At 49.1% G+C, this 14,569-nt stretch overlaps 1 protein-coding gene across 1 annotated transcript; it reads left to right on the forward strand.

The window, feature by feature from the left end:
* Positions 1-13,785: 13,785 nt before the first annotated feature.
* On the forward strand, positions 13,786-14,202 carry LOC147964616 (ethylene-responsive transcription factor ERF098-like). Its single transcript, XM_087530062.1, has one exon. The coding sequence runs from the start codon at positions 13,786-13,788 to the stop codon at positions 14,200-14,202; it is 417 nt and encodes a 138-aa protein (XP_087386188.1).
* Positions 14,203-14,569: the final 367 nt, after the last annotated feature.

Here is a 14,569-nt window from a genome sequence, read left to right on the forward strand (position 1 = left end):
TTGTTGCCTTTCCGGAATCAATCCGGCGCCATCTGCAATTTCATTTGTCAGATTCGCACCCATGCCGTGCTTCGCAAAATACTTATCTTTCGAAGTGTATATTACCAGAGGGGGTCTCCTTGGGCTCCCCTGCCGTGGCTAGTGCGGCCTCAAGTTGGGCTTTGCACTCTTCCAGCTCCTGGGACAGTAGGGAATTCTTTTCTGTAAGAACCTGCATAACAAATGATCCTTAAATCAGTTATTCTAACTGTTTCAAGTCGCGGGGGCTACTGGTATATATATAATTACCAATATTTTCTTACATATTCCTCCGTGGCTATGGCTAGACCATTTTGAGCGGCACGGAGGTACGCATCTCCTGAATTGAAGGCATCTAATGCCTCTCGGGAGAAACAAGCGTCGCAAAGAATTGTCCGACGACGCCTGTGGTTCATGGCACTCTCCACCTCAGAGTTGGTGGCAGACAACCTGTCCACATCCTCCGTCGGAGGAGCGTCCGGTGCGCGCCTTGTGTTCGCCTCCGCCTCCGGACCAGGCTTCGGAGCCTGGCTGGTGGAGGCGCAATTGGCAGCCTCTCCGGATATAGTCCGGCGAGGTCTCTTTGTCCTGAAGAGAGCACGAGTGTTAATATGCCTTGAAGGTATAACACCTGGGATAAGGGGGCGCGCCATACCTTTGCGCTGACGCCTCGGTCCGGACTGCACTTCTTTTCTGCCCACGGGGCCCTGCAGCCCCTTGTTGGCTTGTCGCTGCAGGTTCGGCCTCCCGTCTCAAAAACCTCCCCTGCAAAGCTCGGTTGTAATCAGGAAACTGAAAACACGAGAGGGCGGACCCCTATTCGGGGTACTGGGACTTTGATCTCAGTTACCTAGGAGGCCGGGATTAGCCCTGGGTAATCGGCCGTAATGGCCACCAAGGCGTTGTCCTTGCTCAATTGATGGAACACTCCATCAATCAGCTCCACAGATAAGTCCGGATCCTCTTGAGAGGCCGGGTCGAGGGACTGTCCTGGGTCCTCGGGTTTTGGAGGAGGGCTGTTTATTTCTTTAACAGCCTGGCGCAGTTCTTGCGTTAAAGTCGTCAGACTGAGTATTTAACAATGGGAATATAAAACGGATGGGCAACTAAACCACTTACCCAGCTTGGGGGATTGTACATAGAGAATCCACCCTGTGGGTTGACGCGGAGAAATTCCTCCTCTTCTCCCTTGTACAAAGCAAACAAGGTCTTTGTTAGGGCCGCAGCCGAATCCGGTCCCTTACGGCTGTAGCGGGTGGCATCGTCCTCCCTATTGAAATCCCACATGGGGTGGCCTCTGTACTTTAGCGGCTGCACCCCTCGCATGATGCATGCGGCCATGACCCCGATCATGGTCAGTCCAAAATGAGCTAACAATCTTATCCGGCCCATCTGGTAATGGACATCCTTGTCACTTTCCCTCTGAGGGCTCCGTGGACGCCAACTTAGGCGCTTCTTTAGTGGAGCACTGTCGAACTCAGGGAGGCTGATCCGGACAGGATTCGGCAGCGGGACATCCTCTATGTAAAACCATTCCGAAGGCCAGTCCTCGAACGCCTTCTTTGGGGTTCCGGATAGATATCCGGTCCCGGTGATGCGCCACATTTCGGCTCCGCCCACTTGAAATATCGACCCCTTCTGAGAATGGGGCACAAGGCAGAATAGCTCTTTCCACAGCCTAAAATGAGCCTCAACACCCAAGAACAGCTCGCAGAGGGCTACGAAGCCCGCGATATGCAATATGGAGGCAGGCGTGAGATTGTGTAGCTGGAGGCTATAAAACTCCAGGAGCCCCCGGAGAAATGGATGGATAGGAAATCCGAGCCCTCTTATTAAATAAGGGACGAGGCACACCCGCTCTCCTTTGGAGGGATTAGGGGCACTCTCCGCTTGCTCTCCGCCATTATAGATGGCAAGACCGGCTCGAACCGGGACCATATAGGCCGGGGGGAGAAATCCCTTGGTCTGGAGCGTCACTAGCTCGCTATGCGGGATGAAGCATCTCTCCCAATATCCAGGCTGAGGGCTGGAAGGGCGAAAGGAGTTGTTGCGACGGCTGGCCATGGTGGTATGGACCTTTGTCGGATGCGCTCTGATGAACACTCGCGAAGGGGAGAAGGTGTTGTTTGGATCTAAATCCTCGTCCCCTTAAATGGGTGGCTCATTTACGCGGCTAGGGGTGTGGATGTAAAAACACTCAGACTTTTCATATTCGTTTGACACGTGGGAGATGGCCATTATTGGGCATAGAAGCCGAGGAGCGCAACATTTACAAGAAACCGGACTTTATTCAACAGGTACATGGAATTTGGAGGAGAACCCGCCTTGCAATGTCGAAGACAATCTGCGCGTCGGACTCATCATCATTGAAGCCTGGTTCGGGGGCTACTGAGGGAGTCCTGGATTAGGGGGTGTCCGGATGGCCGGACTATACCTTCAGCCGGACTCCTGGACTATGAAGATACGAGATTGAAGACTTCGTCCCGTGTCTGGAAGGGACTTTCCTTGGCGTGGAAGGCAAGCTTGGCGATACGGATATGTAGATCTCCTACCATTGTAACCGACTTTGTGTAACCCTAACCCTCTCCGGTGTCTATATAAACCAAAGGGTTTTAGTCCGTAGGACAACATACAGAACAACAATCATACCATAGGCTAGCTTCTAGGGTTTAGCCTCTTCGATCTCGTGGTAGATCTACTCTTGTACTACCCATATCATCAATATTAATCAAGCAGGACGAAGGGTTTTACCTCCATCAAGAGGGCCCGAACCTGGGTAAAACTTCGTGTACCTTGCCTCCTGTTACCATCCGGCCTAGACGCACAGTTCGGGACCCCGTAACCGAGATCCGCCGGTTTTGACACCAACAACGGGACTCACGAGGCCCTACCTCAAGGCGGGTTGTGCCTGGTCTTGAGTCTTGGTGATTGTATGTCCCTGCAAGGCGGTTAGATGCAAGCACTCTACGTCCTCATGTCCCGGCCCTCGAGCGAGCTCAGCCACTGCTGGTATGCCAGGTCGCAGTGCCGTTGTCAAGGCCAGGGGGTGAGGGCTGGAGAGCCAGTAAGAGCTCCTGAGTCGCAATGCTCAGGAGCCCCCCTTTTAAAGTGCAAGCAAATTGCACGGGGCGAACGGACCCGTGGCGGGCGGTGATCAAATAGGTGATAGCAGTTAGCAGGTTAAGCATGAAGAGCAGATTGTATGGGATAAATGTAGGAAGGTACATGCCACTGGGTCTGGCCCGAGCGGCGTGGGGATGATGCAGCCCGAGGGGCGCCCCCAGTGAGGTAAGCTTAGAAACATAAGCAGAAGGGATACATGCCACAGGGACGGACCCATGTGGCCTGGGAATAGTGCAGCCCGAGGGGCGCTCCCAGCTTAAATGAACTTGGAAGATTTCACCTGGGTCTGTAGATGAAGTAGAGCTGGTGCAGCTAAAGCCACGTGTTGAAGGAATGACTCCTCATGAGCCACCGGGACCCTAAGCCTCGGGAGGCTCTGGGAGCTTAGGAGGTTCCCTGAAGGCCGTCGCCATCTCCTCTAGAACGGCGTGGAACCTGGCCTCCTGAGCCGCCAGGACTTGTCGCACATTGTCTCGATGGGCCGACGCCACGCTTGGCAAGCCGAAGGGCATGCGAACAAAGATGTGTGGTGGACCCTCATAGCGGCCCGCGCGTGATGGCCAGAAGCGTTCCTGAGATGCGACCCTGTTGAGCCCTGGGATGTCGACGCAGGCGCGCAGCTCAGCACCCTCGCCTAGGTGGTGAGCCACACTCCGTGAGCGGCTGTCGCCATGCATGGCTCTTGCGTCTTGTAGCTCTTGGGTGGTCTTGGTGATGAACTCCTGGGTGGTGGGCATCCCTTGCCCCATGCTCTCCTAAGGAACACGTGCCGTGAAGCACTCTTCCAAGTGGTGCCCGAGCGACTCCCTCATGAGATTGGCAAGGTCCGAGGCCCTCCAGAAGAGAGCCCCCGAGCCTTGCTTGAGGAGGGCGCCGGGCGCGCTTTCCTATGCGGTGGAGGGAGGCGCCCCTTGGGCGGGCGCCGATCCTGACAAGGCTCCTCATGCGATGCTATCTTCTTGGGGTCCTACACGGCGTGGTAGCTTCTTCTTGGGGATGGTCTCCGAAGGGCCTTCACTTCTGTTGTCAGGGTTGTCGATTGCCGCGGCTTGGAAGGCGCGCTCAAGGGAGCACACCGCATCCCTTTCTTCACATGGGACCGTGATGATCCCCCCTCTTCCTGGCATCTTGAAAACGTTGTAGCCGTGGTGAGTGACTGGCATGAACTTGGCCAGGGCTGGATACCCGAGGATGGCATTGTACGGTAGGCGGATGTGTGCGACATCAACGTCGATGAGCTCGGTGCGGTAATTCTTGCACTTCCCGAAGGTGACAGGCAGGCGGACCTGCCCTATTGGTGTGGTGGAACCATTAGTCACTCCTGAGAAAGTCTTGGTTGGCTGGAGCTACTCATAGGTCACTTGGAGGTTGTTGAATATGTCGGCGGATAGGACGTTGAGCCCTGCGCCGCCGTCGATGAGAGTCTTGGTGACTTGCACATTGCTGATGACTGGGGAGCACAACATAGGGAGTGTGCCAGCGGTGGCTGCACACTTGAGCTGGTCGGCCGAGCTGAAGGTGATGGCGCATTTGGGACCACCGGAGCAGGTGCGTGGCCTCGAGCTAGGGGAGCGTTGCGTTCACCTCGCGAGCAAACTATTTGAATATGCGCTGAGAGGCTGGGGCCTGAGTGCCGCCCAAGATGCAAGCGACTGCGCGCGGCTCCTGCAAGCCCCCAGCCCCCTCGTCCTAGTGATGGTTGTTGTTCCTCCTTGGCGGCGGCAACAGGGGAAGACCAGCGTTGCCCTGGGGGCGCTCCTCACGAGGCGGGTCCCTCCAGGCGCCCTCGCGAGGTTGGTCCTGGCAGCGGTCCTCACGAGGCCGGTCATGCCACTCCTGGCGCGGGCCACGGTCGTCCTAGTGTCCGCCTCTGCGGCCGTAGCCCCAGTCGTTGCGGTCGGGGCATCGGCCGAAGCGTCCTTCCCGAATGGCTCTAAGCTCTTGACAGTCGCTGGTGTTGTGGGTATTCAGGTTGTGGAAGGCGCAGAATGGGCGGCCGTTCTTGGATGACTCGGGCTGATCTCTGCCTCTCTTGGTGTCGGGCTCTGCTCCGAGCACTACTGCCTCTTTGCGCTTCACGTCCTTGGCCTTGGCCTTCTTTTCCTCCACTCCTGCAGCTGGCAGCTCAAGGAGAGAGAGGCGCCCCTCCTCAGCTCTCGCGCACCTGGTCGCCAGGTTGAACAGCTCCTGAGATGTGCAAAGCTCCTCATGGATAGCCAGCTCTTCCTTCATCTTGACGTCGCGGACGCCGTCGGAATACGCTGAGATGATGGCCTCGTCCGTGACCTTGGGGATCTTGAGGCATGTGCTGTTGAAGCGCTGGATGTACTTCTGGAGGGTCTCTCCTGGCTGTTGGTTCATGCGGCATAGGTCGCCCGCGACCGGTGGGCGGTCACGAGTGCCCTGGAAGTTGGCAACAAAGCGGTCGTGCATCTCATCCCAGGAGGAGATTGTCGGATTTCGGGTTCCGGCAGACCCTTGAGGTTCGAACACTGGGGTGCGCGCGGAGATTTCGCCTCCTACCTTCCTGCACCCCTCCGCCGTGCTAGGATCTAAACTAAGGAAAGAACAACACAAGAGACACAGGGTTTATACTGGTTCGGGCCACCGTTGTGGTGTAATACCCTACTCCAGTGTGTCATGTGTGGATTGCCTCTTGGGCTGATGATGATGAACAATACAAGGAAGAACAGCCTCGCGAGGGTCTGTTCTTGGCTGAGGCGATGAACTGCTGGGAGGAGTTCAGCCACCTTTTTCTCTCTCATTTTCTCTCTTTTCGTCTTCGTCTTCATCTTCGTCTTTGTCTTCGTCTTCGTCCCTCCAGCTATGTGGGTGGCTGGTCCTATTTATAGAGGCCCTGGTCCTCTCCCCAAATATTGAGCGGGAAGGGAGCCAACAATGGCAGGCTAATTTGAAGGGGGACATCAAGTATTAGCTATCCTGACAAAAGTAGTCTTCTCCTGCGCAAAGCTCTGGTGATGACTCCGTCTTGGGCTCCACGGTGACCTCTGTCTCGTAGTCCTCCTGGTCTTGGTCTCGTTGCACCGAAATGGCAACCTTTGCCTAATGCCTCGGTACTCCGCGGCTGCGCTTGCCCCCTTTGCACCAAAGAGGAAAGGAGGACGCTGCGCGGGCTGGCACCGCCTGGCGCCCTGAGTTGTCATGGCTTGCGTCATGGGCACCTCGTGAGGTACCCCGCCTTGATCTCTCCGCCTCCTCGTGAGCCAGCCTGACGAGGTCATGCCTGAGGAAGCTCCGCGTCGTCCGCCCCGCGAGGCTTGGCCCCTCGCGAGGGTCTTGGGTTTGTGTTGGTGAAGAAGGGTTGTGCTAGGCCCCCCTTTGAGCCACGCCGTAGGCCGCAGGCAGGCAAGTCTGGGGACCCCCGTTCCCAGAACGCTGACAGAGATCGAGCCGTGCTGCAGGTTCAGGACCCAGGAGCGGGCCCCATCCTTGAGAGCCATGGGAAACCAGTTCGCCATGACTTTTTCATCGCTGTTGGCCGCTTCGATGCTCAACTCATAGAGCTGCAGGAACTCCGCGGGGTTGGCGGTGCCGTCGTACCGAGGAGGCAGATCTGGCTTGAACATGCCTGGCCAGGCAACGCTGCGCAGCTCGGGGGTGAAGGCGCAGCAGCCTGCCGTGGTTGCCGGGGCCCGTGATACGTCTCCAACGTATCTACAATTTTTGATTGCTCCATGCTATATTATCTACTGTTTTGGACATTATTGGGATTTATTATCCACTTTTATATTATTTTTGGGACTAACCTATTAACCGGAGGCCCAGCCCCGAATTGCTGTTTTTTGCCTGTTTTAGGGTTTCGAAGAAAAGGAATATCAAACGGAGTCCAAACGGAATGAAACCTTCGGGAACGTGATTTTCTCACCGGATACAACTCAGGAGACTTGGACCCTACCTCAAGCCAATTAACAGGAGGCCACGAGGTAGGGGGCGCGCCTGCCCCCCCCCCCCCAGGCTCGCCCTTCACCCTCGTGGGCCCCCTGTTGCTCCACCGACGTACTTCGTCCTCCTATATATATCCATGTACCCCCAAACGATCAGATACGGAGCCAAAAACCTAATTCCACCGCCACAACTTTCTGTATCCACGAGATCCCATCTTGGGGCCTGTTCCGGAGCTCCGCCGGAGGAGCATCGATCACGGAGGGCTTCTACATCATCATCAAAGCCCCTCCGATGTAGTGTGAGTAGTTTAGTTCAGACCTACGGGTCCATAGTTAGTAGCTAGATGGCTTCTTCTCTCTTTTTGGATCTCAATACAATGTTCTCCCCCTCTCTCGTGGAGATCTATTCGATGTAATCTTCTTTTTGCGGTGTGTTTGTTGAGACCGATGAATCGTGGGTTTATGATCAAGTCTATCTATGAATAATATTTGAATCTTCTCTGAATTCTTTGATGTATGATTGGTTATCTTTGCAAGTCTCTTCGAATTATCAGTTTGGTTTGGCCTACTAGATTGGTTGTTCTTGCCATGGGAGAAGTACTTAGCTTTGGGTTCGATCTTGCGGTGTCCTTTCCCAGTGACAGAAGGGGCAGCAAGGCACGTATTGTATTGCTGCTATCGAGGATAACAACATGGGGTTTTTATCATATTGCATGAAACTATCCCTCTACATCATGTCATCTTGCTTAAGGCGTTACTCTGTTTTTAACTTAATACTCTAGATGCATGCTGGATAGCGGTCGATGAGTGGAGTAATAGTAGTAGATGCAGGCAGGAGTCAGTCTACTTGTCTCGGACGTGATGCCTATATACATGATCATACCTAGATATTCTCATAACTATGCTCAATTCTGTCAATTGCTCAACAGTAATTTGTTCACCCACCGTAGAATACTTATGCTCTTGAGAGAAGCCACTAGTGAAACCTATGGCCCCCGGGTCTCTTTCTCATCATAGCAATCTCCATCACTTTATTATTGCTTTGCTTTTACTTTTCACTTTGCATCTCTATACCAAAAATACAAAAAAAATATTATTTATCATCTCTATCAGATCTCACTTTCGTAAGTGACCGTGAAGGGATTGACAACCCCTAAGCGCGTTGGTTGCGTTGAGCTATTGTTTTTGTGTAGGTACGAGGGACTCGCGCGTAGCCTCCCACTGGATTGATACCTTGGTTCTCAAAAACTGAGGGAAATACTTACGCTACTTTGCTGCATCATCCTCTCCTCTTCGGGGAAATCCAACGCAGTGCTCAAGAGGTAGCAAGAAGAATTTCTGGCGCCGTTGTCAGGGAGTCTGCGCCAAATTCAACATACCAAGTACCCATCACAATCCCTATCTCCCGCATTACATTATTTGTCATTTTCCTCTCGTTTTCCTCTCCCTCACTTCACCCTTGCCGTTTATTCGCCCTCTCTCTCTCTCTATCCTCCCTCTCTATTTGCCTCTTTTACCCGTCTGCTTTTTGTTTGCTCGTGTGTTGGATTGCTTATTTGTCGTGATGGCTCAACATAATACTAAATTGTGTGACTTCACCAATACCAACAACAATGATTTCCTTAGCACTCCGATTGCTCCTCTTACCGATACTGAATCTTGTGAAATTAATACTGCTTTGCTGAATCTTGTCATGAAAGATCCATTCTCCGGCCTTCCTAGTGAAGATGCCACTACCCATCTTAATAGTTTCATTGATTTGTGTGACATGCAAAAGAAGAAAGATGTCGATAATGATATTGTTAAATTGAAGCTATTTCTTTTCGCTTAGAGATCGTGCTAAAGCTTGGTTTTCGTCTTTTCCTAAAAATAGTATTGATTCATGGAACAAGTGCAAAGATGCTTTTATCTCTAAGTATTTTCGTCCCGCTAAGATTATCTCTCTTAGAAACGATATTATGAATTTTAAGCAACTTGATCATGAACATGTTGCACAAGCTCGGGAGAGGATGAAACTAATGATACGTAATTGCCCTACTCATGGTTTAAATTTGTGGATGATTATACAAAAAATTTATGCTGGATTGAATTTTGCTTCTAGAAATCTTTTAGATTCGGCCGCGGGAGGCACTTTTATGGAAATCACTTTAGGAGAAGCTACTAAGCTCCTAGATAATATTATGGTCAATTATTCTCAATGGCATACTGAAAGATCTACTAAAAAGGTGCATGCGATAGAAGAAATTAATGTTTTCAATGGAAAGATGGATGAACTTATGAAATTATTTGCTAATAAGAGTGTTTCTTCTGATCCTAATGATGTGCCCTTGTCTACTTTGATTGAGAATAATAATGAATCTATGGATGTGAATTTTGTTGGTAGGAACAATTTTGGTAACAACGCTTATAGAGGAAACTTCAACTCTAGGCCTTATCCTAGTAATCCCTCTAATAATTATGGTAATTCCTACAACAATTCTTATGGAAATTATAATAAGATGCCCTCTGATTTTGAATCTAATATTAAAGAATTTATTACTTCGCAAAAGAATTTTAATACTTTGATTGAAGAAAAATTGCTTAAGATTGATGATTTGGCTAGGAACGTTGATAGAATTGCTCTTAATGTTGATTCTTTAAAGCTTAGATCTATTCCTCCTAAGCATGATATCAATCAGTCTCTCAAAGCCATGAGAATTTCCATTGATGAGTGCAAAGAAAGAACCGCTAGGATGCGTGCTAAGAAAGATGCCTTTATAAAAGTGTGTTCTTCTAGTTCCTATGAAAATAATGATGAAGATCTAAAAGTTATTGATGTGTCCCCTATTAAATCTTTTTTTGCAATATGAATCTTGATAATGATGGGACTGAATATGATCCACCTCCACCTAGAAGGCATTCCAAAAATTCTGAATCTTTTGATCTTGATGCTAAATTTGGTAAAAGTGGGATTGAAGAAATTAAAACCCTAGATATTGCTAAACCCACTATTATGGATTTAAAGGAATTTAACTATGAAAATTGCTCTTTGGTTGATTGTATTTCCTTGTTGTAATCCGTGCTAAATTCTCCTCACACTTATAGTCAAAATAAAGCGTTTACTAAACATATCATTGATACCTTAATGCAATCTTATGAAGAAAAACTTGAATTGGAAGTTTCTATCCCACGAAAAAATTGTGATGAGTGGGAACCAACTATTAAAATTAAAATTAAAGATCATGAGTTTTATGCTTTGTGTGATTTGGGTGCTAGTGTCTCTACTATTCCCAAAACTTTGTGTGATTTGCTAGATTTCCGTAATTTTGATGATTGCTCTCTAAACTTGCATCTTGCGGATTCCACTATTAATAAACCTATGAGAAGAATTAATGATGTTCTTATTGTTGCAAATAGGAATTATGTGCCCGTAGATTTTATCGTTCTTGATATAGATTGCAATCCTTCTTGCCCTATTATTCTCGGTAGACCTTTCCCTAGAACGGTTGGTGCAATTATTGATATGAAGGAAGGGAATATTAGATTCCAATTTCCATTAAAAAGGGCATGGAACACTTACCTAGAAATAAAATAAAATTACCATATGAATCTATCATGAGAGCCACTTATGGATTGCCTACCAAAGATGGCAATACCTAGATCTATTCTTGCTTGTCATGCCTAGCTAGGGGTGTTAAACAATAGCGCTTGTTGGGAGGCAACCCAATTTTATTTTTATTCCTTGATTTTTGCTCCTGTTTAGTAATAAATAAATTTTTTAGCCTCTGTTTTGGTTGTGTTTTTTGTGTTTAATTAGTGTTTGTGCCAAGTAGAACCGTTGGGAAGACTTGGGGAAAGTCTTGTTGAACTTGCTGTAAAAAACAGAAACTTTAGTGCTCACAAGAACTGCTGTCAGTTTTATTTGGAGAGTGCTATTTAGTTAATTATTTTTGCAGATGATTAATATATAAATTTCGCACGTCCCGCAATTTATTTTAGAATTTTTGGGGTTCCAGATCTTGCGCTAGCTACAGATTACTACAGACTGTTCTCTTTTTGACAGATTCTGTTTTTTCGTGTGTTGTTTGCTTATTTTGATGAATCTTTGGCTAGTAAAATAGTTTATGAACCATAGAGAAGTTGGAATACAGTAGGTATAACACACATATAAATAAATAATCAGTTCATTACAGTACCTTGAAGTGGTCTTTTGTTTTCTTTCGCTAACGGAGCTCACGAGATTTTCTACTTTAAGTTTTGTGTTGTGGAGTTTTCAAGTTTTGGATAAAGATTTGATGGATTATGGAACAAGGAGTGGCAAGATCCTAAGCTTGGGTATGCCCATGGCACCCCCAAGATAATCTAAGGACACCTAAAATCCAAAGCTTGGGGATGCCCCGGAAGGCATCCCCTCTTTCGTCTACTTCTATCGGTAACTTTACTTGGAGCTATATTTTTATTCACCACATGATCTGTGTTTTGCTTGGAGCATCTTTTATGATTTGAGTCTTTTCTTGTTAGTCTACCACAATCATCCTTGCTGTACACACCTTTTGAGAGAGCCAACATAATTTGGAATTTGATAGAATACTCTATGTGCTTCACTTATATCTTTTGAGTTATATAATTTTGCTCTAGTGCTTCACTTATATCTTTTAGAGCACGGTGGTGGATTTGTTTTATAGAAACTATTGATCTCTCATGCTTCACTTGGATTATTTTGATAGTCTTAATAGCATGGTAATTTTCTTAATAATAATATGCTTGGTATTCAAGATTTGTAAAACTTTCTTTTGAGTGCGTTGAATACTAAGAAAAAAAATTGATGCTTGATAATTGTTTTGAGATATGAGGATGGTGATATTAGAGTCATGCTAGTTGAGTAGTTGTGAATTTGAGAAATTATTGTGTTAAAGTTTGTGATTCCCGTAGCATGCACGTATGGTGAACCGTTATGTGATGAAGTCGGAGCATGATTTATTTATTGATTGTCTTCCTTATGAGTGGCGGTCGGGGACGAGCGATGGTCTTTTCCTACCAATCTATCCCCCTAGGAGCATGTGCGTATTACTTTGCTTTGATAACTTCTAGATTTTTGCAATAAGTTTATGAGTTCTTTATGACTAATGTTGAGTCCATGGATTATACGCACTTTCCTTCCTTCCACCATTGCTAGCCTCTTTAATACTGCACACTTTTCGCCGGTATCATACACCCACGAAATACCATCTTCAAAACAGCCACCATACCTACCTATCATGGCATTTCCATAATCATTCCGTGATATATTGCCATGCAACTTTCCACCATTCCGTTCATTATGACACGCTCCATCATTGTCATATTGCTAGCATGATCATGTAGTTCACATCGTATTTATGGCAAAGCCACCGTTCATAATTCTTTCATACATGTCACTCTTGATTCATTGTATATCCCGGTACACCGCCGGAGGCATTCATGTAGAGTCATATCTCCCTAATAATAAAGCACGGATTGAGTCTCCAGGTTCACCGTCGCGGCGTTTTTATAAAAGTAAAAAGTTCGTGTATTTTTTCATAATAGAACCCGCACTCCTTTTGCCTCATGGAGTAGGTCCCGTCCGTTGCTGGACTGAGACGTGAGTTTGCTCGTCACCATGGCCCGCACTTTTTTTTAAATGATGATTAGACGAGTAGCGAAAAATACTATTATTAGAACTCAGAAATAGTCCCACCTCGCTCCTTTGCGTATAATCCACTCAATTTATATTTGCCAGCGATTTTGCCGTATCAGAAATCAACAAAAGTATGAAGGGAGCAGAACGAAGGAATTAATCCCACAAATGAAGAAAGATTTGGGAAATCGGGATCGGGATTAGCACAATCGGCAACCGCCATCGGCCGCGGGATCCTCTGGAGCAGATGATGCCGAACGAGCCAGCGGTGCCGCGCACCAAAGCGGCGGCATGAGCAGCCAGAGAAAGAGATGCACGGGAGCTAGAGGGTTGAGAGTAAAACGGGAGCTAGAGGGTTGAGAGTAAAACGGCAACAGCGGGTGGCGAGCGGGCACCGGATCGGGCAAGGGAACGGGTTCTCTCCTGGTGGACGGCACTATGAACGAGAGGAGAGGAGGACGAGGAGGTCGATGGATGATGGGTGAGGAAAAGAGATGAGGATAGGCTTGCCAGCGAATTTGACTAGATTGGACGAGGCATACACGTGATGCTGTACGTGGCCTCCATCTGAAATTTACCAACAAAGTTTGCTTTTTTTACTTATGTTGACGGGGAGTGCGTGCGGTCTTTCAAATAGTACAAAAAACAAATGGAGATCTTGCAACCAAACAACCAACATTTTTTAAAAAACAAACAACATACTAAAACCTGTTTGCTTTTGAATGTTAGAGCAATTCCAACGGGCTGACCCAAACGGATGATGTTTTTGTCCGTTTGGGTCGGCCGCCCGTCCGCCGTCCGTCCTCTTTTAAATTTGGGACGGCAGTGCGTCCAACGGGTCAACCCATTTCAGGACCGTGCGTGTTTTAGATCATGCCAGCGGCCATGCCGTCGCACTGATTTTGGCGCTCCAGCGCGCGGGAAAGGTTCACGCGCACGGAGAAAAGCGGCCTAGCGCACGTTGGTTTTGGTGCTCCAGCGCGCGGGAAAGGTCCGCGCGCGCGCCGCGGCCGACGCTCGTTATAAGGAGGCGCTCCCTCCATGCTTTAACCGCCGCCCACTCGTCTCGCCCCCTCTCACTAGCCTCGTCGCCTCTGCGCCACCATGTCGATGCGCCACCTGGGCGCTTCGGATTTTCGCGGAGTCCGCGAGCACCGCTCTGGCGCCCTCTCCTCCGAGATCTGGTTTCGCGAGAAACGCCTCATCCTCGGCACCTTCGACACCGCAGAGGAGGCAGCCCGCACGCACGACGTGGCGGCGTGGCGCCTCCTGAGGCCTCGTCGGGATATGAATTTTCCCAACGTGTCGAGCCAACGGGCACAGGATCTCGCGCCTCTCCCGCGGCTTTTCACCGACGAGGATCGTCGTGTCCACCAGAGGCGGCAACGTCGCCTCGCTATCGCCGAGATGGACGTGGAAGCCATGGTGGTGTGGCGCGAACGCTTCCCACAGGACATCGTTGACGTGCGCCAGTTCTACAAGCAAAGGAGGACGGAGAGGGACGCGAGGAGGACGGTGTGAGCCGCCTATCGGGAGGACAAGCGTTCGCGGAAGCAGACCGCTCAATTGAAACTGAAGCTACGAGAAATGTCGGGTTGGGACTTCGAAGACGAGCAGCATGCTGATACCTACATTCAGACGTCGGAGGAGGACATTACCGAGTCAGATTCGGAAAGCGACGAGTAGTTGGTCTTTTCTTTTATCTGTGTACGCTAGAACTATCTTTTTATCGGAAAAAATGTCGGCGGTGTCAGCGACGAAGCAGGCGGGCGAGGGTGTGCTATTTGATGTGAAGAGGCCAATGTGCCACCGATTAGCGGGCTCGGTGAAGAAAGAGGGCGAGCGCGCGCTTTCGTCTTGTGTTCGCGCCGACACTAATCCGACTCAA

This window comes from Triticum urartu, chromosome 6A, assembly GCF_056163025.1.
Source record: "Triticum urartu cultivar PI428250 chromosome 6A, HENAU_Tu73, whole genome shotgun sequence".
Taxonomy (NCBI): domain Eukaryota; kingdom Viridiplantae; phylum Streptophyta; class Magnoliopsida; order Poales; family Poaceae; genus Triticum; species Triticum urartu.